We start from the raw sequence: 26,917 nt of genomic DNA, 5'->3' as shown, positions 1-26,917 counted from the left end.
CTCATGTGCAAATATTTGAGGTGACTCTGCTTAAGCTTCATTTTGTTGATCTTGTGTTCCCTTTCATTCACATCACCCCAGACCCTTGGCTTGTCAGTCCTGTCCAATACTTCTTCACGAGGCTGCTAGTAACTCCTTCCCTCACCACATTGTGCCTCATTTAAATCTCTTTATTAGGCCAGCCGTATTGCTGGTAAAGATACCTCTGCTCCACCTAGTGAGGTGGTTCTCATCTCTCGTGAGTAAACATCCCTAAAGAAGGTCCTCTGATCATAGAAACCAAAATCTTATTGCCAGTGCCAGTTCCACCACCGATTGTTGACATGTAGTATCAGTGTCCTCCTCCTCACACCCTTTCACCCAGGATGAAGAACATCACCTTAGACTCACAAAATCTCCAGTAGACAAACTAATGCCTTAGAATAGTAAAAATATAATTATTCAATGATTTTTACAGAATCACATAGAATCTTAAGGGTTGGAAGGGACCTTGAAAGATTATCTAGTCCCCTGCCATAGCAGGACCTTCTAGAGCAGGTCTCACAGGAACTTGTGCAGGTGGGATTTTGTAATTTTGTTTCTGGCAACAGTTGTACTTTTTGTCTTGTCACAACGAAATGCTTCAGAAGTTTTGTTCTGTTGTTTATGAATGTGATATTGTTGCTGATCTGTAATATATTGTTCATCAAGAGTAAATACAATTTTGAAGGTTTTGCAGGTAAAATTAGTGGGTCAAAGTGAGAGGCATGAAGTAGTCATTCATCCTAAGCATCCGTGTGCTGTCTGTGATCTGCTGGAAATACGGAGCTTTGTTACGACAATTGTTGACTAGTACTGCTCTTAGGATGTTTAATAATCTGATTCTCAAGAGATTGCTTTTTGATCTTACAAACTTTCTTTAAAGGAATTATTAAGAGTTACCACTTGCCTTGGTCCTTTCCAGTGTGTAACTCTCTGTACTTCCCCCTTGTATCATTCCACTATTGCAGGGTTTTGCTATTGGAAATAATGTGAAGCCAGAGAATCAGTTTGTAGACTTCATCTGTAACATTCATTTAATTATTGTTCCTCCCATAAATTTCTAAACAGACGAGATAGAGTAGTGAAGTTAATGTTGCTGACTGAAATATTTAGCAGCTAGTCATACCAGCAGAATCCAGCTGCCTACTTTGATATACCTAAGAATCTTGGGAGAGATCGACCAATCAGTGTTTAGTAGGAAACAAGAAACAGGTGTCCTAACAGGAAAACACATATCTAAAAATTACTGTTGTATTCTTTTTCCCCCTGTGAATATCATTTATAAAATGCCTTCTGCTTTACTTCTAACACACATAAACAAATTCATAATGTGGCTTGTTTTAAGATAGTTATTATAAAACTTATGTTTACACAAAAATTGAAAAGGAACATTTATGTAAAACTCCAGTGTATTTTGAAACTTGTTTCCATTTATACTGTTATTCTGGAACAAAGCATTCTGTATTACTTGTTGAAATTTGATGTTCTGAGTTGCCAGAAATTCTTAATCCATATATTGGTGATTCATCATTATAAAACAATAAGGTATTAAGATTAGACTTTTATTCTGACCATTAAAAGTCTGCAATGCGATTACAAAATACACTTCACTTTTCTTTCTGTAATGTAGCCTTCTGGAACCTAAAAAATAAATTTCCTACTGTGTTTGAAAGTAAATTACAGGCTTTCTTTTTCTGCATCAAATTAAAGGCTAATACAGTAATCATCTAGACAACAAAGCATATGTAGAGGAAGAAAACTTTACAAACTCTGATAGCTTAAAAAAACTAAATACTTCAGGGTGAAGTAGTCTAGGAACAAAATAAATGGTAATCATTAATCTGATACATTTTAACAGTCTCATTTGATAAATAATTTAGCAATTTACACTCTGAAACTATTCAGTCCTGATATTCAAAATCTGGAAAACAGAAGAATTCCAACTGAGAATTCAAGTATATTAAAAAAATATTTAGGGAACTTAACAGACATGAAAGCATAGTAGCTTTGCCTGAGTTCTGCCTATTAGACTAATTGCCATATTGAGCAGCTGGGCTTGGGCAAGATCTTTTTTCCCACTTAAAGGGGTTAATTAGCCTGCTTTCAGAATGTGGCCTGTTTAGCTTGCATTCAGGATACACAAGCACTGGCTATACAAAGCAAAACCATTAACAGGTGGATGTGTCCAACTGCTTAATTAGCCAGAATAAAAAGAGCCTTTGTCAAATGTTCATCTGTTGCTTGTGGTACATCTGACAGTCTGATTAGGCAAGTAGATTGTCTCTTTTACTGTAATATGCAGTTCCTTTACTTATACACTGTATCATTGAAAAACAGAGACTTATTTTAGATTATAAAAATATGTTCATGTAAATACTGAGGATCAATGCAATGTAGAAGAATTACACTGACACTGACTGCCTCATTAACATTATACTAGAAACACTTGCAGTGAATAGGAAGACTCACTGTGACAACTGGCTGATTCACCAGAGGACTGTGCAGTGAGATCCCGACTGGCTCGAGAGTTGGGCAGAGAGAAATCTCATGAAGTTCAACAAGGGCAAGTGCAGAGTCCTGCATCTGGGAAAGAACAAGTGCATGCACCAGCACAGGCTGGGAATTGACCTGCTGGAGAGCAGTTCTGTGGAGAGGGAACTGGGAGTCCTGGTGGTCAGCAAATTAAACATGACCAGCAATGTGCCCTCATGGCCAAGAAGGCCAGTGGCATCCTGGTATTCATCAAGAAGAGTGTGGCTATCAGGTCAAGGGAGATTCTCCTTCCTCCTTTACTCTGCCCTGGTGAGGCCTCATCTGTAGTCCAGAGTCAAGTTCTGGGCTCCTCAACTCAAGAGAGACAGGGAACTTCTGGAGAGAGTCCAGTGCAGGGCCACCAAGATGGTCAGGTGACTGGAACATCTTTCCCGAGAGGCTTGACTGCATGATGTGAGGCTGTTTAGCCTGGAGAAAGGAAGATTGAGGGGAGATCTCATTAATACTTACAAGTATTTAAAAAGTTTATGTCAAGAAGATGGGGCAACACTTTTTTCTGTAATGTCCAGTGACAGGACAAGGAGCAATGGACAAAAGCTGAAACACAAGATGTTCACAAGGAAAAACTTCTTTGCTATGAAGGTGAGGGAGCCCTGGCACAGGCTGTCCAGGGAGAATGTGGAGTCTCCTTCTCTGGAGGTCTTTTTAAAACCCACCTGAATGTGTTCCTATACAACCTGATCTAGGTGGTCCTGTTTCTGCAGGGAAGTTGGACTAGATGATCTCTAAAGGTCCCTTCCAACCATGACCATTCTGTGATTCTGTCATAGAGGTTGACTGTAAAACATTGTATGTCATCTAAAAGGAAAAATCTATACTGCATAGTGAGCTGTACTGAAGAATTGCAGTCAGGATAGAGTTAGAGCAGAATAATGGAAGCAGCCTAAACAATTTAGAATAAAGTGATGTTAGGTCATTAGGTTTGTTTCTTCTTAGGCTAAACTGATGTCAGTGTTTATATTCTACAGCCATGCTTCAGCTATCCTAGTTTACCTATTTATAATCAATCTACAGAGCAACTAATTAACCTATCAGATTATTAATTTACAGTTCTGAGGTAAACAGAAAAATATTGTTTTGTTTACCTTATATGGCACCATATATAAAAATGTTTGGGTTTGGGTTTTTTTCTTTTATTTCCTGACTTACAGCCCATCCACTGGAGAGGTGTGGGAAGAGAGGGCACCAGTGAAGACTGAGGAAAAAAAAATTCCCTGAGTACCTCAGCCTTCTCGCCTCCTGTTGTTACCAGTTTTCTAGTTGTGTTCATCAGTGGGGTGCACTTTCTTTGACCTTCCTTCAGCTCCAACCATGCCTTGCTCTTCCTGATGTTCTCCCTGTACATCTGGACAGCATCCCTATTCTGTTCCTAGGATACCTTTGTGTTTTCACTACCCGTCCATTTCCTTTTTGTTCTTCAGTTTGACCAGCAGGTCTCGACTCCTCAATGCCAGTCTCTTGCCTTCCCTTCCAGATTTCTCAGACCTGGGGGCTGAGAGCTCTTACACTGTACAGAAAGTGTCCTTAAAGATCTGCCACCTCTGATCTGCTCCCTTGTCCCTGAGGGCAGTTTCCTTGGGGATCCTATTGACTAACTCCTTGAACAGATGGAAGTTTGCTTTCCTAAAATTCTCTTCTCCTGACCTATGTTTTTCAGGACTGTGAACTCTTACAAGTGGCTCAGACTGCCTCCAGTCTTGATGTCACTAATTAGCTCACTTGCCTTGGTGACCAACAGGTCCAGTATTGTAATACCGTCTGGTAGGGCTGTCTATGACCTGGCTTAGGAAGTTTTCCAGGATTTTTGGGTTCCAAGAGATTCCATTCTCTTAGATTGCTTCCAGCTTGCAATGCTGCTTTTTTTTGCAGATGTCAGGGCAGTTCAAGTGCCCTAGCAGGACAAGAGATTGTAAGCATGATGTCTCCAGTAGCTGGAATAAAAAGATTCCCCTTGGTCAGGTGTCCTGTAGTAAACATCAAACATGATATTCCCTTTGTTGCTTCAATCTCTGTTTCTTACCCTTAAGCTTTCAACAGGCTCATTGCTGCTCTCCAGAGATAGCTGATCACATTCTGTCAGTTTCTTATAGTGGTCGGAACCTGCTCTACCTCTCCTTCCTCATCTATCCCTTCTGAACAGCCTGTAGCCATCAATAGTCAAACTCCAATCATGGATTCATCCCACCAGGTTTCAATAGTGTCAACTGTGTCATAGTTTTCTGGCAGCACAGTGGCTTCCAGCTCCTCCACATTTATCCTGTAGGCATCCGTTCTCATTGTTAGGATTTTAAGCATTTGAGTAGTCATCTGTAAAGTTTTATTCCTTTTTTCATTTTGTATCCAGATTTTTGTCAGGCATGCTGGGGTGAAACATGGTTCAATCAGCATGATAACTCTAGGAGTTTGTGAATTAATCTCAAATGGGTTTGATCAACATTTTGTCAGTCTTTCTGAATATTTCAGAAGAAACAGTTCAAGTACTCTAGGCGTGGTTCCATGCAGTTTAAACCAGTGATGGTCCCAGCTGGGACGGTCCTCCAGTGCCCCCATCTCAAATTTATATACCTGTTTTCTGCATTGCAGTGACCATAGTTGAATGCACAATGAGTCAGAAGTAGTTGGAGGGAGGGACTGCAGAAATCCATCTTTAAATAAACTTAAACTGCTGTAGAACCCATCCTTGAAAGCAAGGTCTGTTGTTGCAGCTGGTTAAGTTGTCAAGCAAAGAAAACATGAAAGTTTCTGAACTGCTTTGAGGATTTCTTTTGGTACAGTAATGAATTCCTCCTACTATGTGTTGATACACCCCTGAATAGACACATTTTTTTATTATGGTTTTGTCACAAAGTATTCTGTAGCTAATATAGATTAATAAAAACTAAGGGCAGTAAATTTCTAGATCACAGAACGTTTGATTTACAGACTAGTAATTTATATTTGTTCATAGTAATTCTTTGCAGAAGAATACAGTCTTCTGTTTAGAAGGTACCAGGTGAAGAATACAATTGTTTTCCATGGTTATTCATCCATTACTTTAAAGAAATAAAAAAAAAACAAAAAACAAACCAAGAGCCTAATTCCTGATTTTAAATTAATTTTTCTTTGTCACCCAGTCAGTTGTATTGTCAATCTGCTTCATCTGGTTATTATTTTCACCAATTAATCATCCACTGCTTAAAATGAATTTTAAAAAAAGAGTCTAATTCCTAATTTTGAATAAGTTTTGGTTTGTTACTCAGTCAATCATATTTTCCTTTCTGCTGTGCAAAATTGAGGAAGCCTGTAATTCCCAGTCTATGCTGCCTATGAAGGCAAAATTCATCTTCAGTTGTCTTTCTGCTGTTTTTTGTAAGACATTTTCCTTGATTTTTGAACCATTTCTGTATTCTTTCCATATTTCCAGTTGTTGCTTTGATGCTTTCTACTGAAGAAGGTTATTTTAGTTGCTTTTTCCCTGTCTCATTAAGTGCTTTTTTCAGAGTTTGCTTTACAGATTACAGCCCTTCATTTTGTGGCCTGCTAGAAGTTTGGATTTGAGTTTGAATGTATAGGGTTTTAGTGTAAATAAGTAAGAGAAATAACATTTTTGAATTATGACCAGTTATTTACAAGCTGAGAGAAGATTTGCTGTTGATTTTTCTGAGTAATTCCTAAACTGACAAAACTCAGAAAAGCGATACATGTTCCTGCACATGTAAATAAAAGATATTTTGAATATAAGTAAGATAAAAACTCATTTGTACTAACTCATATGCTAGTAGGGAGAAAAGCCTTTCTGGCTCATACCAAGATTGGTATTAACTAATTATAAGATCCAAGTAGAGATAAGTGACAAATTATCATGCTAATGTGACCTTTTTTTAATGCACTAACCTTTTAATTTTATGTCTTAATTTTATTCAGAGATCACGATGCAGACATCAGAGACTGGGTCAGACACAGGTTCAACTGTGACTTTACAGACATCCGTGGCTGGTCAGGCAGCAGTGCCCACACAGGTAGTACAGCAAGTACCAGTTCAGCAACAGGTAGGTGGCTGCTAGTTTTGAGACGATTGAAAAAAACTAGGAAGGATAGTTCTTCACAGTGTAGTGAAGACTTGATTTTATACAAGGATGCTACATGAACTCTTTTGCTCCGCTTTTATGAATTTTATTTTTCTGGAATTAAAATAGGCAAGCCATTGTTACAGTTCTGTTCCTTAACTTGTGTTTCTGACTGTAGATTATTGTGGAATTCATGTAATAGCTCATTTATGTTATTGAATATTGACATTTTTCTTTTAAATACTGAATAATGAGTTTTTCTGATATTTTGGCTGTATAATTTCTTCTTTCTTTTGAATCTCCAAATAAGTGCAATACAAATGTAAAAATGAAAAGCACTGTCATTTGCATTTCTCCCTGCAGATTGTTGCATAATGCTCTGAAAGTATTTATGGTGTTACAGGACCTAATTTATGATGTGCATTTACCAGGGACTTTTGCAGCAGCCAGCACAGTGCACACCTCTGTTACATGACACGGTCTGTCACCTATACAGTACCCACAAGTTTTGGAATAAGTAGCAGCTGAAGAAAATGGGGAGGGAAAAAAGAAAATTATGGAGGTAGAAAACAGGGACTGAAAGCCATGACAGCTGTCCAAGAGTTTTCTGGAATACATAGAAATTAGCTGTCCATGTGACTGGTATTGTGGGTGATATATCTGATGATGTCTGTTGTCAAAAACTGACTATATAGTTTCAGAATCAATAATATGAGAACTGGACATAGTTTGAAAAGAAATTATTCAGAAAAGCATTGAATTTAGACTTTTACGTAAGTGCTTGTATTGTGTATTTGCTTAGAATTCACTACTAGTGAATCAATTGCTTTAATTATTTTCTCCCAAGCTCAGACTGTTAAATAATGCTCTCTCGCTTTACTTTAATGTTGGTTAGGATAGAGGCTTTTGGATACTATATGAGATTTTATTGCTGTATTTCAGCTTCTCAGATGACAGGGTAGCTAGTAGCTTGTGGGATGATGGGAAAAAAAACCCAGGAAGGATAATTCTTCACAATGTGATGATGAACTTGATTTTGTACAAGGCTGCTAAATGAACTCTTATGCTCTGCTTTTATGAATTTTTTTTCTCTGGTCTGGACTGATGAGGTGCCTGAGGACTGGAGAAAGGCCAATGTCAGTCCAGTCTTCAAAAAAGACAAGAAGGAGGACACAGGATATTACAGACTGGTCAGCCACACCTCCATCCCTGGAAAGGTGATGGAAAAAATGGATGCCGTCTCAAAACACATAAAGGAAAAGATAGTTGTCAGGGGGACTCAACATGGTTTCACCAAGGGGAAATCCTGCTTGACCAACCTGATAGCCTTCTGTGAGAGTATAAATGGCTGGCTAGCTGAGGGGAGAGCAGGGGATGTCATCTACCTTGACTTCAGCAAAGCTTTTGACACCGTCTCCCATCCTCATCAGAAAGCTCAGGCAGAGTGGGTTGGGTGAGTGGACAGTGAGGTGGATCGAGAACTGGCTGAATGACAGAGCCCAGAGGGTGGTGATCAGTGAAGCCAAACTGGAGGCCTATGGCCAGTGGGGTTCCACAGAGATGGGTTCTGGGGCCAGTCTTGTTCAACATCTCTTTCAATGACCTGGATGAGGGGACAGAGAGTAGCCTCAGCAAGTTCCCTGATAACACCAAACTGTGAGGATGGTGATATGGTGGAATGACTGTGCTACCGTTCAGCAGGATCTTGACTGGCTTGAGAGTTAGGCACAGAGGAAGCTCATGAGCTTCAACAAGGGCAGGAACAGACCTGATTTAGCAGGGTGGGCTGAACTAAGTGATCTTTAGATGTTCCCTGCAAGCACTACAGTGATGTGATTCTATTTTAATTGAAGCTTCCATAATGCTCTAAGTTCTCACCTTTGTAGGAGATTATGTCTTGTAAACTCACAAGAGTGAGTAAGGTTTGTGAAGCAGAAGACCTTTTACCTTTATGAAATATTATTTGGATAATTAGTCTTATTTTTTGTTCTTCAATGATGACAGATGTTTAACAGATGTAGTTTATCTGGTTTGCTGTTTCTTATTCCTATATTTCAGCATCTGAGAAAGATGGCAACTTGGTAGAGCTACACAGTTGCTTGTTTTAAGCAAATAGAATATGCATGTGGTGGTCTGGTACTACATGCTGAATTTTATCCATGTGAAGTACTGATCGGTGTGGTAACCAGTAGTGGTGTACAGGGTACTGTGTAGTATTGTAGTTATAACCAATGGATTGGCTGACTATAAGGATAGGATCTTCTGTGCATTTCTGTTCTGTTTTTGTCACAAGCAAATGAAGAATAAGTGGACTGTTGGTGTTCATAAACTTTACTTGTGCAAAATTTCTACCTCTCTGAAAACTTCTAGAGTAGAATCGACTCCTTATTTTCCCACACAAATAATGCATTACTCTTTGTCATTGACTGTATCTTTTCTGAAATCATTCCAGTTTTCCCTTATTCATGTCAAAACACAGAAGCCTGGGACTAGATTTGTTTTTTCATCCTTGATTATACCTTAATGTGAACAGGAAACCAATTTTTTTTGGTGCACTATGTGAGTACGTAAAACTGTTCCTGATCAGCCTTAAAAACATCTCTTTTAGTACTGCTGCTTCTGAGTATTCCCTTTCATTCAATACTCCATCATTATTTTGGATTATTTTTCTCTGTGGGGATATTATGTTGTATTTTACCAGTTGATACTTATGCTGATTCCTACAATCAATGTTTCAGAAAGGAAAGCTAAGGTATCAACCCAGCCAAGAAAGAGGAATTTCTTCAAAATTTTGAAGGGATTGGAGATGCAACAATATGTTTGGAAATCCAATGCAGATAGTATAGCAGTGATTGAAACATAGTATATGTGGGAGATTTGTGCAGAGAAAGAGTATAGGTTACAGAAGTCGATACATGGTGACAAGAAGAGTGAAAATTTTAATGTGGTATGCCAGCAGGAAATGTGATGATAAATGTAGGTGGAAAGATAATTTGAATAGTAGGCTTTTAAAAAGAAAGGAATCAAAACAGTTACTGTGTCAAATAGTTACTGTGTTGGGGAAACTGTAGGTGTGATCTGCAGTAAGGAATTATCTCTGTATAGGTCACAGTTGTCTAAATATTGGCTTTATGTACATTTGGTAGGAATGGGCCAATTTGCCTAAAGAAAATCAGGATAAAGAGTGCTAATTTCATAAAGTCATTCTTTTGAGGAAGAGCTTACTATTTCTACACATTCAAAGTTACCAATGTTGAAAGCTGGAGAGAGGTTTTAGTTTCATAGTTTATAACACGTGCTTGTGTTTTTTTCTGTGGTTTATAACAGACATACTTAGTAATGTCAGCTGTATCAAAAATATGTGTGAATATTCACATTTGATTATATTCCACTGTGAATAGAATTTACTAAAACAATAGGGCACTTCTTGAATTTTGTTAAAGATACTGTAAGATAAGTGTGTATCTATAACACTTTATCATAAGCTGAAAAGTTTGTATTGTATCTACAGTAATTTGTTAGTAGTTTTTGGGGAATTACATTTTAGATTAATTTGATTTTAATTAATATTAAAGTAGTGTATAGTATTGAATTTTACCTAGTGAGGTCTTTTTTCCTGTATTTCCATTCCTGTAAATAGACCAGAGTTAAATGACATCTCATGCATGCATTAATTTGGAATTGTTTTCATGACATTGGGGTTTTATTTATGCTCAGATAATGTATGATATCTTTAACATTTTTGCCCTGAAGAAAAGCAGGTTGAGTAAGTGGGAGAGTGGACTGAGAGCCTTTTCCCTACAGCTGTGTTTGCACTTAAGCATCCTATCTTTTGAGCAAACAGCAAAAGAGTAACTTTTGATATTTTCAGTTAAAACAATAACCTAATTTGCATATAGCTGGCACAAATACAGAGCTCATAAAAGTCTGCCGTGATGCTCCAAAAATAGGAAAGAAAAGGAACCATTAATGGAAACCTATGCATCCCCTGTAGTAAAAATGGCACTGGGGGCAGCTGGTTTCATGCAGCACAGCAGCTGTCACTGTTGAGAGGGGACAGAGGGGAATGGCAAGGAGATAGACATATCCACATACAAGCAAAAAGCAACAAGAGTAAGACAAAAAAGGTAGGAGTGTGATTAAATTGAGTTTTAATAGCCTGAGGATTTTTCTTAGTCTTTTATTTCCTCAGATATGAGGATTTTCCATTGATGGATGTATCATTGCTTTTTCAATAGGCAGTCTTTAGCACGGTGCTGTAGGCATCTAAGGATATAAAATTATCCTCACTTTGTATTTTATAAAAGTAAATCCATGCATCAGAAATTGAAAAGAGTATTTCTTCATGTTCATCACACATGATGGTCATCAGGTTCACAAAGCATTCTGTCATTAATTGGAGATGCAGACTTCTGCTAATCAAGAGTGCTCTTAATGAAAAATCATGTTTAGCATCTGAAAAACATAATCATGAACTAACATTAGAGATTACATAAATATGAATGTTGTGAGAATATTACAGAATGTGCTATTTATATTTTGTTTGCCAAAAGTAATCCAGACTAATGAAGGTACAAAAATTATTTTTATCTATGAGAAAATAAAATGATGCACATCCAGGTCATTTGCATACACACTGTGGATAACTCTCTGTTCTTTTTGATATGGAGTTTTAAAATCCTCATATATTTTTCCCTGTTCTACTCTTTGCTTGGTACTACTTTAAACATTAGCACTTTTTTAAAAAATCAAAATTATCTCTTAAATTTTGGTTTTATGCTTCAATGTAATGTCTACATTTCAATATTAATTAAGAATACAGTTTATTTTCCTTTTTTTTAGCTTTAGCTAGTAATTATGATTACTTATCAAAAGAAGTTTTTATTTGCCTGTTATTTTTCTGGAATATTTCATCTGTTTACTTCTAATCCTATTCCAGTTATTTGTTTCAGGCTAGAATCACTGAAGCAAGAGGAACGAAATATCTGCCTGATCCTACTTAACTCATTATTTGCTATACAAGTCACTTAATTTTCTGTTTTCAAGACAAGACAATAAAAGCAAGTGTCATGACTAGCTTTCTAGTCTACATCTGAACATACCATATTTGAACTTGCATACTCTCACTTTTTGAGTAAATATTTCATTGTGTTTTCTATTTTCAGTCCAAAGTGTTTAAGTCGTGGAGTAGTTTTAATACAAAAAGCCATTCAGGTTTAGATCTCAGTTGAATCTGTAATCTCTCTGTGATCTCCAGTTTCTGCTTTGCCCCAAAACACAAAGAATATAGCTGATACAATTCTTTTAACAACTTTTTTTTTAGCAAGGAAAATGAAACAGAAAAGAAGAAATAATCTCATAGCCAGATTCTTCTCAAACAATTTTGTGCTTATAGAGAGTAGATATATGCACTTCATTTCTTCCTGTCATTGAAGATTATAAAGAAAGTAGAGGCATGTGATTTAAGTGTAATATATCCATTGTTAAATGTTGGTTTAAAATAAAAAGTTACTTTATTTGCATAAACAGGCATGGCATTCTAGTAGATGCTGCATATTAGGCTGATAAAGAATATGTAAAAATAAGAACTTCTAGAAAAAAAAATTCAAACTTGAATTTTTGTGTGAGAATAGGGAATGAAGTACATTTTGTGAGAGGTTGGACAAGAACATGAAATTGATCCTGCCAACAGCATCATTTTCACAGTATTTCCCCAGCTGTACTACTGGGATAGAAAATGGAGCATATGCATTACATGGCAGGTGACAAATTGCAGGTTTTAAGAATAAAGGCTGCTTTCAAGATGTTTTCTCACTGTATAGGTTAAGTAGATCAATTTGGTGCTCTGTAATAGACTGATCAACAATTACTTCCCTTCACCCATTGATTAAAGGTCATAGAACTTGAATCACCCAAAAGAAAGAAATCCTTTTAGTCAAGCTTAAAAGCTATCATAATATGTTGCACATGTGTTTCACAGTAAAGCACACATATTTTAGCCAATTATTATATGACTAGGTAGTTTTATTATAGACTGACTGTCATGATTTTACATGAAGCCATTTCTGGTAAGGGAGAAGGGGCTGTAAAGATGGCTTCTATAAGAAGTTGCTCAAAACTCTCCCCAGCTCTGAGCCAGACCCACTGCTGGGGCTGAGCCAATTAGACACCTCCACAATGATTTTTTAAGAAGAAGCCGGAAGAGGAAGGTTCTTCCTGTTTCTTCCTTCTTCTATCTCTTCTTCTCCGGCTGGTGGTGAGGCAAGGAGCGGGAACAGTGAAAGAAACAACCATGTGGACTCCAAGGTCAGTGATGAAAGAGAGGAGGACGCAAGCTGGAGCAGAGACTCCCCTGCATTCTACGGAGAGGACAAATGAAGCTGAGATCTTTTTGCATTTCATTAAAGATGCTGCAGCACGGGCAGAGACTCATTCTGCTGAAGAAGACTCCATGCCAGGGGCAGTGACTCACTTCATTAAAGGCCCCATGCCAGGGGCAGAAACTATGGCTGGAAGAGGCTGTGTCCCATGGGAGGGACCCAATATTCACAGAATCTGTAACTATGGGGAGGAGCCCAAGCCAAAAAATCTCATTAAATTTATGCCTAGAAGAGGTCATGTCCTGAGGGAGGGACCCTGTATCACTATGGCTGGAAGAGGCCATGTCCCATGGGAGGGATCCAGTATTCACAGAAGCTGTAACTGTGGGGAGGAACCCACGACAAAGAAGCTCGTTAAAGTTATGCCCAGAAGAGGCCATGTCCCAAGGGAGGGACTCTGTATCTGCAGAAGCTGCAGCTGTGGAGAAGAATCCATGCCAGAGATATTCACCAAGGACAGCGTCCCGTGTGAGGGACCCTGTATCAGCAGACGCCACAGCTGTTGGGGACAACCCACACCAGAAAAGTTCGTTAAGGACTGTGTCCCAGGGGAGAGACCTCATATCGGAGCAGGGGAAGAATGCAAGGAGTCATCCTCATCTGTGAAGAGAGAAGAAGCAGAGAGATTGACCACATCCCCCATTCCCTGCCCCCCTGAGCTGTTGAGGGGGAAGGAGGTAGAGATATTGGGAGCAGTGAGCTGGGCCTGGGAAGAAAGGAGGGATGGGGGAGGGAGATCTTAAAGTGCTGGTTGTAATTTTCTCATCATCCTACTCCCTTTTTTGTTTTGTTCCTTTCTGTTTCTTGTAGGTAGTAGAGTAAACTTTCCTACTTTCCTACTCTCTAAGTCGAGTACTGGAGTCTGTTTTACCCAGAACCATAATTGGCAGCGACCCCTCCCTGCCCTTGTCTCAATCCACAACAACCTTGCTTATCTTTTTACTCCCATTTTGCTGGGGCCTCTGCCATCCTAACGAGGGTGGGGGTGAATGGGGGCACCGAGCGAGAGACTGTCATGGTGCTGCTGTGCTAGCTGGGCCAAACCACGACACTGACAAATAAGAACATTGAGAGGTTCTAATTAATAGCAAGTTAACAGGCATAACTTTCTTATGATTTGGATCAAGCCCATTCTGTGAAATTATTATTTGAATTAATTTAAGCTATGAAGTAAAAGGTGATGGAAATAGAAGTAGTTTAATTCTTTGAAAAGATGTTTGAACAACACAGCTATATATGTTTTTGGTTCAAATAGTTGTTCTAAAGCCCAGTAATGTGCAGAGTTTGGATCAGAGTTTTTTGTGTCAATTTTGAGAGCTGAATCTTTCCATTAAATAGCTAAATATTGTTAGGAGGTAAAACATACACAGATTTCCCTTACCTTAATAGTTAGAAAATGCCTTTAAAGTATATTTTTTGAAGTTGATAAATTGTATTTCACATATATTTGTCAATTTATGTATTGTCAATTATGACTGGTGTGGGAAATCAGAAAATTGTGGATTTTAATACATATTTTCAACATCATTTTGTGCCTCATTGCTGCTAATTGACAGAAATGTCTGATTTTCTGTCATGCTAGTCTAACTGACTTTAAAACCTTGTGTGTTTGGGGTTTTGCGTTTTTTTTCAGAATTTGGGTTTTAATGTCAACCTAAAGGAATGTTTCAGTGAAAACACAGATTTTCCTGTCACAGTCTGAGTCAGTTCCATAAAAGATTAGGAAAAATGTGCTTATTTACAGAACTATATAAAACGTAGTAGATTTGAAGGTATAAACTAGGGTATTCTCGAAGAGCTCTAGGAGGTGATCCATTAAATGCATGAAACCCAGGCTCATCTGGGATTATGGTGTTTGCTATTCTTGAGACCAGTTGAATCAGGTTAAAGTTGCCTTATAAAAACTGAGAAACGTTAGTCACATAAAAGTACTTTATATTAAATCTATTTACTAAATATGTGTGTTGTTACTTTCTTGATTCAGTTTCTAGGGTAAAATTGTACCAGACAGTGAATGCTTTTTAGTCCTTCAGCATCTTTTAGGTTCTAGACTGCTCTTGAACCAACATATGGCTTCTGTAAATGATAGCACTTATAAAATACGGAATTCTTACTCTTTATGGTGGCAGAAGAAAAAAATTAAGACTAGAGAAGAAATTTGTGCAATGTGGAGCTTCCTTACGTAGTATATGAATCAAAGAATTTTGTTTGTGACTACATGAGCTTTTACAAAACAGGCATGCCACCTCAGCAATATATGTGAAGATAATCCCTGCCTTACTGCCTTTTGTTGTTTTAACAGAGTTTGTTGCAGCTGATGATATTCTGGGAAAGAAGTTACTCAGAATAGGGGTTTTGATCCATAGTTATACATTAGGTCAAACTATTAGTTAGAAAAAGGCTTATATCACTCAAGTTTAAACTACAGTTAAACAAGAGCTAAACCTCCTTAAGGCAGATCTGTGTTTCTAAACTTACTGCAACATATTTGATCTATGATTTTAAGGCTTGTGCTATTCAGGACTGAGATGGAGTAAGAAAAGACATGCTTTTTTCCAAATTAAAAGTAGTTCTTCAGCTTGGAGTGAAGCACGGTTACACTTTATGCTTTCTAGTTAGCTCTGTCTTTGGCAGTGAAGGTATGTATGCTCTGTGAACATGTATCTCCAGTGGTAGAGCTTTATTTACCAGACTTAGAGCCTGATAACTGTGTAAGAACAGTAACTTTCTTAGCTACTACTGTGACATGCCATTAATAATTATCAAAACAGTTATCTCATATTGTTTAGAAGCCACTAGATGCACTGAAGCATTTGTCCTTTTTTACAATATTCCATATTTTGGTGTTCTTGTTTTCAGGTACAGCAAGTGCAGACTGTGCAACAGGTACAGCATGTCTACCCAGCTCAAGTTCAGTATGTGGAGGGAAGTGATACAGTCTACACTAATGGAGCTATGTAAGTTGGCAAGTGGCCAGAATTTGAATGTTTATTAAAATGTGAAGTTAAATATGTGTTTTCAATTAGAAATTACCAACTATTGTATTTTAAATTGGAAATAAAAATGATGCAATCAAAGTTATTTTACTGTTAAAATAAGATTTTTGTGTGAAAAGCAGAATTCAGTTTCTTTTTATTAAGGCGAAGTTTTTGTGTAAATAGAGTTCTTGTGATTATTGTAGTTGGACTTACATGAAATTACATATACAGCATAGTGTTATTTGAAAAAAGGACATTTCAATCTATGGATAAGCCTTGTTCATAGGATCTACTGGGTAACTTATGGTCTCAGGACAGAAGGCAAGACATTCTGTCTTCCTGGCTAAAATCCTAGAGACAAATGCATAGAAAGGTGCAGCATCTATAGTTATTATATAAAGAAAGTAGTAATGTAATTTCATTCCTGTGTTTAATAAAATTAATTTTTTTTTTCCCAAAGGAATAAGTAGAGGCAGAGGAAGGAGAATAGCATTGTGTCTTTTTTTCTGCTTCTATAGCACATTCTGCACGTTATCATGCACTTTCTGCTTCCCTGAACATGCTTTATTATCACCAAGTTCCTTTCTCTAATACACAAGTTTAGAAATGTGGAAAGAATAATTTAGGTTTGATGCAACCTCAAGACCTCAGGGTTACTTAGTCTAATCTCTGACTTGGAGCAGCACCAGCTTTGAAGTTGGCTCAGACATCAAAGTAGGGTCATGTTGCTTGGGAAGAAGCTTCTCTAACCCCTTTTTTTAAAAAATATACCTCCCTTTGGCCTTTTTTTCTGTGTTAATGGCTTTTATTGTCTGCAGGTACTTACTTGTTGATAGTAATCCAAAAGTGAATCAAAAGAGCAGTATGATTTGGATCAGAGACCTTAATGTTAACACTGGGAGCATTCTTTGGTCATTTCTACTGGTATAGTTTGTTTCATTTTTTACAAACTCTCTTGTCTGTTTTCTTGTTACTTGTAAATTTAAACAACATATTTTAAATATGCATTAAACTTCCCTATTGTACTGGTTTTGGCAGGGATAGAGTTAATTTTCTTCATAGTACTTGGTCTGGTGCTATGTTTTAGGCTTGTACTGCAAAGAGTGTTGATAACACAGGGATGTTTTTGTTACTGCTAAGCAGTGCTTAACACAGTGTCAAGGCCTTCTCTGCTTCTCACACTGCCCTGACAGCAAGTAGGCTGGGGGTACTCAAGAAACAGGGAGGGGGCACAAATAACCAAAGGGATGTCCCAGACCATATAACATCATGCTTAGCAATGAAAGCTTGGTGAAGAAGGAGAAAGAGGGAGCACATTTGGAAATAAGGTGTTTGTCTTCCCAAGTAACAACCATTTGGAGGATATCCCTGATGGAGCCCTGTTTTCCTCGATATAGCTCAACACTTGACTACCAATGGGAAATGGTGAATTAATTTCTTGTTTTACTTTGCTTGCATGCAGAGATTCTGCTTTACTTACTAAACTGCCTTTATCTCAACACTGGAGTTTTCTCACTTCTACCCTTCTGATTCTTCCCCCCAGCCCACTCACAGGAGCAAATGAGTGGCTGTGAGGGGCTTAGTTGCTGCCTGGTATTAAAGCACAACAGTTCTTTTTGTCATCCAACATGGGACTGTGATCTTTGGCTATGATGTAAAGCATATTTTCTTACATCTTGTCCCCTTCATACCAACCGAAATGCTGTGATATGAGATGCCTCCCACAAAGTGATGTCCTAGGCCATTGAACCCACACAGGCCAGTAAACCCAGTTGTCCCTTTCCTCCAACTGGCCAGGGGCAGGGCCCGTTTATTACTGGTCAGAGTATTCATTACTTGACTTTTTTGAATTGCAAAAGCTAAAACTGATCTTTAAGATGTATGGCAAAAAAAGGGAGCTTGGCAAATGTTAGGGCTGTGTTTCCACCCTTGGGGCAGTTGGTTCGAGGTGTACTGGATGCCCCTTCAGGTGAAAGCAGACTGTGGCCTGTACTCTGCTGCCAAAGGGATCAGGTAAAATGCATTAGGGATATCAGTTGTAGCATACTATTTGTCTGCCTTTGACTTTAGTTCATACTGAAGTTCTAGCATGTCCTGTACAGCAGCACTCAGTGCTGGCATGACTTCGTTGCAACCACTATCATTCATTGTGAGCCTCCAAAAGTGAACACTCTTAAATATGCTATTATTCAAGTTTCTCTTTTTGTTTATCACTTATAAATTCTTATGCAAACTGTTGGCACGTGGACTTTTGTTAGTATATGTGATGTGTGCTACAGAACTGCTTATAGTCCTTGGAAAAACAAGAACAGATGTTACTGACTACTTAGTACAAACCCTCATTTTCCATGATTTTACTGTGTTTCTATGTCGGAGCCTTTTCTTCGATTTCTGCAAAATCAGTCAATGGGATAGAAAATATATCCTTAATACAATAAGAGAGCCCTCTTTAGCAGGTGAGCCTAATCTGGATTGTCTTTCACTCCTATAGAAAAAGAAGAATTCACCCAAGTTGTTGTGAACAACACTGAACAGCCAATGTGTTGTTCAATACTTCTAGGAACGTTAACATCTGTAAATATTGTGGTTTTGTTGATGTTGTATGGGACCAGTCCGTGTTTCCACTCACAGATTTTAAAGACTATATATTGTGAAACACATTTTCCAATATACTTCTGTACTCTGGATTAAGAATGGAAAAATGTATTTTATGTACATCAGAAGCATTGCATGTTATAATGCCATTTATTTCATAGATGAAGGAGAGCAGGTCTCTAGGTTGCTAATGGTTAGCTTCCTTCAGACATTAAAGAATTGGTTTTCTGTTTCCTGTTTTTATTGTTATTTAAGTTTTGTAGTTTAAGAAAAAATATGTTTGTTTCTCCTCTTCTTGCTTTGCCACTGGATTAGCTTATGCAGAGCTATATCAATGTGGAAATGGCATTTTAGAATTTTTGAAAGCAAACAAAATGGTTACTATATTTCTAAACAAAGGTAGCATAGACTGTATGAGTTCTGCTGAACTCATAGAAAACACAGAGGGCAGCCTCTCTTGTGCTAAAATATTTAGGCAAGTGTGCAGATTGCAGTTCATCTTTTACTATTCTTCATATGGAAATCTGTAAAAGATGAGCCTTGTGGATCCTGACAGATTTACAGAAGTGTGTTACAGTCAGTTTTTCCAGTTACTCCAGAAATTGTCTGTTTCACTTTCAGAAGATCAGATCAGGTTTGTAAATGATGTGATTGACTAGAGTGATCACTGGTTTGTCATTTGAGTTGTCTTACAGTCATTGTATGTTTGATTCATTTTATGAACATGCTAAATCAAAATCTTAATTTGAGCTCAAAATCAGAAATAGATTGCTCTATCTTCAATCCATGGCTAGGCTGAATACATTAATTCAGTTTATGAGCATCCTTGAATGAATCTTGCAGCATGTATCATGAAAGACTTATTTATTTAAAAACAAAGCAGTTGCATAGTGACATTCATTTAAGTCCATGTATGGTAGCAGCAAAGGATGCAGTTAGAGTATGTATATGAGGAGCTACCTGATTCTTTTGAGTCTAAAGGTAAGACTTTGTCAGGTTTCACAGTCTTTGTAAAGTTGTATTCTTACAACACATTTCTTCCCACACATCTTATATCATGATTTGTCTATGCTTAGAAGTTTAGTTTTATTGTAATTGGAAGCATAATAATAATACAAGGGGTGTAACCTACAACTTGTCACATACATTGTATAATATGAGAATATTTGAATTATATTATCAACGTTCATGGGTAGTTAATAACAATTTTGCTTGTCAAGCGTGTCACTGTACTGTGGAACAGAAATACATTGTTGTTGTGATGACATGTGCAAGCTTACCTGTCAGTTTAGAATAAAGAATGTAATGGCTGCACCTATATTAAGAGGCCAGGTGAGTCCTTTTACTGGACATGAAATTTCTGCGTACATAAATTGTTGTGAGTAAACAAATGTAGCCAATTACCTGATAATTCTGGTGTGACAAAGAGGATTTTAATTGCTGGGGTTGCCCAAACTGCATTTTTCATCAATTTGTCATACTACAATTTGTGTGGTTTATGTGGGAAAAACACACCTTATATGCAAACCCAAGGATTTGCTATTGGTCAAATTGAAATTCTGTCAAATCAAATACTATCAATACAGTTCAAGTTGTTACCTTCCTAATATTGATCCCTTTTTCTCTGTTGTCACGCTTGCTCTTCTACTAGCACTCTTCTTATTAAGGTCAATATATTCCATCTGAGAAAGGATTACAGCAAGTTACTACCATCACAGGTGTTTGTGTCCAGAGAGGTAGGATGCATGGTAGAGGGCTCTCTACTCACACAGAGCCCACTTGCAGTTATTTTTAATATGTTCCCTACCACAATCTACACCTTTTTCATTCTTTGTTGGTTTGCATTTACATATTACATCTGAATTTACTATGTATGGTATGGTTTACATTTGCTGGATACTTGTTGAATACTGTCATCCCATTCTCAAGATCCTTTTTGATATATTTTTAATGCAAGGTCATGGATTGTTTATTCTGTGCAGAATAGCCATTTGATATTATTGTCTGCTAGTTAGAGCAATTCATCAGCATTTTAACTGTAGGGTTTATACCACACAATCGTAGGAAACTAAGCTAAAAGGAAAACAAGTAACATTTATGTGATTGTCTAACAATTGCTGTTAACAAAGCTTTAGGCTAGCTCAAACAGGTCTAGACAAGGGAAACCTGACAAGCTCCAGTTTTGAGGTCTTGCAGACAGTACGAACTGTGTGTGTGACATGCTCTTAACAGTGGCAATAGCATATTTCTTGGATTGTAGGTCACAAGAAATGTTAAAGCTCTGTAACTAAGATTCCCTTTATCTGTCTAATTTACAGGTCCTGAGAATATAATTTATTTTCTTCTGTTTTCTTTTACTTCATTTCCTGGCTTACAGGGTTTTCCTGCAGTTGTGCATTGTGTACTTTTATTACATTATTGCCATGTGGGAGAAAGTCTTGGACTGGGTGTTGAAGATCTCAGTTCTTTTTTTATTGATGATGAATGCCTGTCAGTGACGTGTTTAATTTTTTAATATGACAAATAAGAAGTTCTTTATATAGACTAATGCAAGGTAAATTTTATGCAGCTTCTTCTGGCTGATATGTCTTACATTGTCCGTATAGAGAAACTGTACATGCATAAAACAGGTCAACTATTCACTATCTTAAAGGAAATTACTTACTTTGAATTTTTGTTCTCTGGTTACAAATGCATTGATTTCCCTTTCATAGTGCAGATTTTAATATTTTAATCTAGCAGTTTCTTTTGATAAAGTGAGGTTGTTGAAAAAAAAAAATAATATCTTAATAGTTCTTCCATCTCTGTCTTCAGATCAATTGGGGAGGGTTTTGTGGAAGAAGGTTATTGCTTCATTGGGATTTGATCTGTTACTAAAAAACTCTGAATCAATATTCTGGTTACAGGAGCAGATTTCTTTATGGGGAGGCAGGAGGTTATATGAGACAAGGTGAAACATGATTTAGCCCTCTTCATTATCATTCAACTGTTATATCATGTTCTGTTTTGTCAATATTTGGGTATATATCACTTCCTCTTCTTCCCATTGCTTACAATAGGCCACTTACAGAGGCTGCAGCAATGCATTGGATGTGATAAGGCCTTTCCTCAGTGTTAGACAATGGATTCTTTCTCTCTAGTTTCCATGAAGCTCACCATCAGTTTTAGGACCACAAGATTATACTGAGTCTTAGAGGAGCTTGAGAATATTGTTTGGGCATGAAGAACTTTCTTGATTTTAATGGATCCAGGTTTTCTACCATGTTGCAATAACGTACCACTATCATGAACATTACTACTATGCATATAAATAACAATGTATCTTGAGATATTTATTGTCATCTAGCATTTATCATAGGAAATAGTGTCTTAATTAAGTACAGTAAAAGGTTAACTTTAATTACAGAGATGTCAGTGAAAAAATGCTTATATGCCTGGCTGCTGAGCTGTGTAGGTAATCCATAGCAAAACCCACAAGAGTAATTCTGAGCTTATTACATAATAAGTAAGATAGTTATTGTTACTTGTTTGTTTGAATTAGAAAAAAATAAAATAAATTGACACTAGATGGTTTTCGTGTTTGAATTAAGAGGCCGTTCTTGTACAACTGCTGTAAAGGGTTGCTGGTGTTTAAAATAATGGTATAAAAAGGTATACATCTTCAAGTAAAAAAGTAGATTTATGTGCTTTTTAATCAAGACTTGAATTTTCTGAGTTGATGGCTATAGCTAATGATAAAAATTCAGTAGTTGGTACTTAGTTTGAAATGCACATATGTTACTGTAATAAAATTCCAAGTTAAATCCTAATTTAGAACAAATAGAAACTGCACAAAAAGAAATAAAACTGGTTTTTTTTTTACTAAAATGCAGAGTGATGGAAAAATGTTCCAACATGAGTAAACCTAGCATAGGTGACGTTTTCTAGGCAAATGTTGTGATTTTAAGCCCATCTGTCAACAATCAACCACTCACTCCTGACCTCAGCAGGATGGGGAGAATCAGAAAGTAAAGTTTTGTAGGCTGAGATACGGACAATTTAACAGAATAGCACAGATAGCTATAATAACAGTTGAGGAATTCAGAAAATGAGTGATACCTGGTGTCATTGCTCACTGCCAGGGACCTCTATGTTCTGTCTCCACTGAGCAGCCACTGGCAGCTCCCCCTATCAACATGGTGTGGAATACTCATCTGGTGAAAATTAACCCTATCTCAGCCAAACCCTGGACATTGCCCACTCCTTATTCTATACCATCTACAGCATGCCCAGATGCCTGTGACACCAGTTGCTAAGTGATCTCCCTGTCCTTATCTCAACTTACAAACTGCTCGTTATGTTTTCTCTCCCCTGTCCAGTTTAGGAGGGGGAGCAATAGAACAACTTGGTGGGCATCGGGAACCCAGCTAGGCCTAAGCCACCACACTCTCCAAAGTGGTCCACTTGCCTGGAAGACATGTAACATCATCCTTTAAGGGGTACCTTTCCTTCACACCTGACAGAAGTCACCTCCTAAGGCTGAGGACTTGTGTTCTTTTTCCAATTGCCTTGTCAATACCCTCTTCCCTAGACAAGGATCCCAGCTACTTGGCTTCCCTACCTGCTAATTCCAGGCTAGTGACCTCATTGGAACAGCCAAGTGATAATGTGCTCCCTGGGATGACAGGTGAAATCCTGTGGCATATCATGCATCTCGCTCAGGGAGAAGGGTCAGGTGGTTACCATCTTGTTCATTACTTGTGTATCTTCCCCGTCCTTGTGATGGTCCTGCTTCATCCACATTTTCCTCCTTCTGCTTTGTTGTAAGAGTTTATTCCCTTACTAAATCCACTGACTTTCACATTCAGTATTTCTTCCTGTGTATTTGGGCTACTAATGCTTGCACAGGTTGTTTCTCTGCTTCAGCTGCAGTGCCTGCCACCAGGGCTTGAGTAGCCATGGTGCATGTTGTTGAGGCTGGGGTAGCTGTAGTACCTGTTGGTCTGTTTTCCTTCCTTTCCCTGTCTCAGTGCTGCCTAATGTTTGTCAGTGTTTGAAGGATACTGGCTGGGGCCCAGCACAGTGCAGTAAGCTGTGCCTCTTTGGAAAAGCCACAGCATTTTCCTTCCAAATACTCTTATCAGTCTGTCAGGGTCCTGTAGTTATTCAGCAGTGAAGTCCCAAACCATTGGAGGTGAGAAGTTATCTTGGTACGTGGCCGTATTCTCCCACATGCCATTCTATCTGTGACTAGCCAGCCTTGAGGCAGATCTTTGAGTGACATTCTTAACAAATTATACAACTCACATGTATGTCAAGGATATGGGACTGCCCTTTTTTCTGTAGTGTCCAGTGACAGAACAAGGGGTAATGGATGTAAGGGGGAACATAACAAGGTCCACTTAAACTTTAGGAAAAACTTACTGCAAGGATGACAGTGCACTGGCACAGGCTGCCCAGGGAGGGTGTGGAGTCTCCTCTGAAGGTTTTCAAAACCCACCTGGACGTGCTCCTGAGTGGCCTGATCTAGGTGGACCTGCTTTAGCAGGGGGGTTGGACTACATAATCTCTAAAGGTCCCTTCCAATCCCTTCTATTCTGTGATTCTATGATAAGAATTGAATGTGCTCTTCATACCTCTCAACTTTTGCCATACTTACCTTCTCTCCAGATAAGACTGACAAAATTTTTTCTATAAGGTTTGTTCGATACTTGATTTAATATTGTCACCGTAGTATTTAATGCTTTGACTTGAGTGTTATTCTCTAAGAAGACAAGGACTATTTGACTATTTATTTAATGTGGTTGTAGCTGTTGTACATACATTTCTGGAATTAAAATATCTCCCTCAGCTAAATAAACAATAAAGATAATTTCTTTTCTTTTTGTTTTCTTTTCTTGAAGCCGATCAACAACTTATCCTTACACAGAAACCCAGATGTACAGCCAAAACACTGGGGGAAATTATTTTGATACTCAAGGAAGCTCTGCACAGGTGACAACAGTGGTCTCGTCTCATAGCATGGTGGGCACTGGAGGGATTCAGATGGGTGTCACAGGAGGACAGCTCATTAGCAGCTCAGGAGGGACCTATCTGATTGGCAGTTCAATGGAAAATTCTGGTCATTCAGTGACTCATACAACACGGGCCTCCCCAGCAACAGTAAGTATTTCAGAATGCAGAATATTTGAGACTATTTTCTTAGTCATTTAAATCCTCTTGCAGACTACACAGTTTTTGTGACAGAATGCGGAGCAATATTATGTTGTCAAAGTACTACATAGGACTTTTTACAAAAAATAAGGTACAAGAGTAAGAATACTGTGAAAACTTAAATGTGAAGGTAGACCTTTCCTTTGACAGCTTGTAAATTTCATAGATGAAATTTTTGCATTTGAGTAATATCAGTGAATGCTTTGTAAATGCTCACATCTTAGTTTGTATGAGATGAATATTTGCCAGGTTGGGAACTAGACTAGCCTCCTTTAGTATTTCATGTTTGTACATAAAAAACATAAGAAAACAGTGTTGTTGAGTAAACTATGTTAGATGTAAATGTTAAATAGTCTGTAACTGTAACTTCCAAGCATTTGTTTGGTTTGTTTGCTCAATATTAGTGTAGGTCTAGTAGCTTATTTCAAAATATTTAAAATTGTTCAGAATACCGAGACACCACTTTTTTACAACTTTGTGGGAAGACATGTTCTGTTACAGCTTTCATAGATAATAATGTGGACATAAGAAATATAAACACAGAACATTCCCTTAAGAGGTTACTCATCAGCCCTTATTTCACCTAGGAAAATGGGTTTGTACTCATCTAGTTGTGCTGTGTAATGAATACTTTTATCTAATTCCTTTGCAAATTCTGGTCTGGATGTAGACATTTAGAAGAAATGGGGAAGAGAATTGTGAAAAATAGAGTAGTAAGAATTGAAAAACATAATAAAGGAGATTCAGCCTTGTTAATAATACAGATTCATCAGTATTCAAGAAGGCAACAAAATTAGGAGGCTTTATTTTTAGGAACCAATATCATGAGTAAAAGTTCAATGTTACTCTATTTGGAATGATGAGGGACATTTACGATAGCATTGGACAATTTAGATGATCTAATTAAAATCTTTTTATTTTGATTTTTAAGATGGTTGATATGGATAAATACTGTATTTTATACAACATAAAAATGTTATTTAATCAAAAAACTGTATAGTATTTTCTGAGAAGAAAAAAGTAAATTCTCATAATTCACGAACAGCATGAATATCAGTAACATAACAGGAGCTTTCATCTAGCAATAGAGAACTTTATATTTGATTCACAAAAGGAGAGAGCATAACATTTGCCTGTATTTTACATGACTATGATAGAAAGTCTTTTTCTGAAAAATGAAACATTCCCCTTTGAGATTCATTTAATTCAAATCAAGACATCAGCTTGACTGTTTTCTCTTTTAAAGTACTCTCTGATTTTACTTATTTGAAAGATATTTTGTGGAATTTTTCACTTGATATTATGATTGCCAACCACAGGCAAAACAAATAGCTTTCTGTAGGTATAAGAAGGGAATAGGTCTTCTAGATGTTATGAAATATGAAGTGGTGTTTCTTTAAATACTTAAATAGCAATGATATCCCTGGGTTTTCTGAGTTCTTTTACATTGTTCTACAGTTGAATACAAATATTACCTCTTTCAGAGATCATGCTAGTTTTCTCCTTAGTCAAATAGGAACAAATGCATTTTTGTGTTTTGCATATCATGCTGTTTTCTTTTATTTGTGGACAATAGAATTCAGTCAGTGAAAATGTTTAACTGAATGTGAAGTCAAGTGAGGCTTAAATGCTTCCAGATGAAGAGTAGGAGGCTTACTTTGAAGTTGGATTGCCTAGAATGATTTGAATAATTTAAAAACTCCATGCTATATTTTGAAAATTAAAAATTTGTGAGTTTTTTGACAAAAGTAACATTTCCTAGAATTTAACAAAATCTAAAGTTCATACCCTCAGCAACAGCTTTCTCTAGCTTCATATGTCAATAAAACAGCCAAGTTTAGTTGCTCCAAGTAACTTCTATGCTGCTGCATCAGCCTCTTTTTAAGAGAAGAAAATACTACTAATCAAATTCCAGTTGTTTAATTGCATTTTTAACATTTAAATGGTTTCTTTTGTTTTTTAAGGTTCTGTTTATTTTGAATAGTACAATTCTGTAAATGTAAGACATAATACATTAGAAGTACATTTCTTGCTAAGGAAGTGAGACATAACATGATTTTAGATTTTACAATTTTAGGCTCTTGGTGTGTGTGATTGAACAGAAATATTCTAGAGTCAATTGACACACAAAAGGCTCAAATTAAAATGTAAT

At 37.3% G+C, this 26,917-nt stretch overlaps 1 protein-coding gene across 3 annotated transcripts in view; it reads left to right on the top strand.

The window, feature by feature from the left end:
• The window catches only part of RFX3 (regulatory factor X3), a 109,957-nt gene that overhangs the window by 45,872 nt on the left and 37,168 nt on the right, over positions 1–26,917 (top strand). For all 3 annotated transcript variants that reach the window (XM_062017737.1, XM_062017736.1, XM_062017735.1), the window contains exons 2-4: positions 6,478–6,602; positions 15,860–15,957; positions 24,456–24,714. In XM_062017737.1, the coding sequence (XP_061873721.1) occupies positions 6,486–6,602; positions 15,860–15,957; positions 24,456–24,714 (474 nt within the window). In that variant the 5' untranslated portion in view covers positions 6,478–6,485. The remainder of the gene's footprint in view (positions 1–6,477; positions 6,603–15,859; positions 15,958–24,455; positions 24,715–26,917) is intronic.

The sequence above is a fragment of the Colius striatus genome, chromosome Z, assembly GCF_028858725.1.
Source record: "Colius striatus isolate bColStr4 chromosome Z, bColStr4.1.hap1, whole genome shotgun sequence".
Classification (NCBI taxonomy): domain Eukaryota; kingdom Metazoa; phylum Chordata; class Aves; order Coliiformes; family Coliidae; genus Colius; species Colius striatus.
The sequence above is the reverse complement of the archived record's forward strand: the minus strand, read 5'-3'. Positions and strand labels throughout refer to the sequence as shown.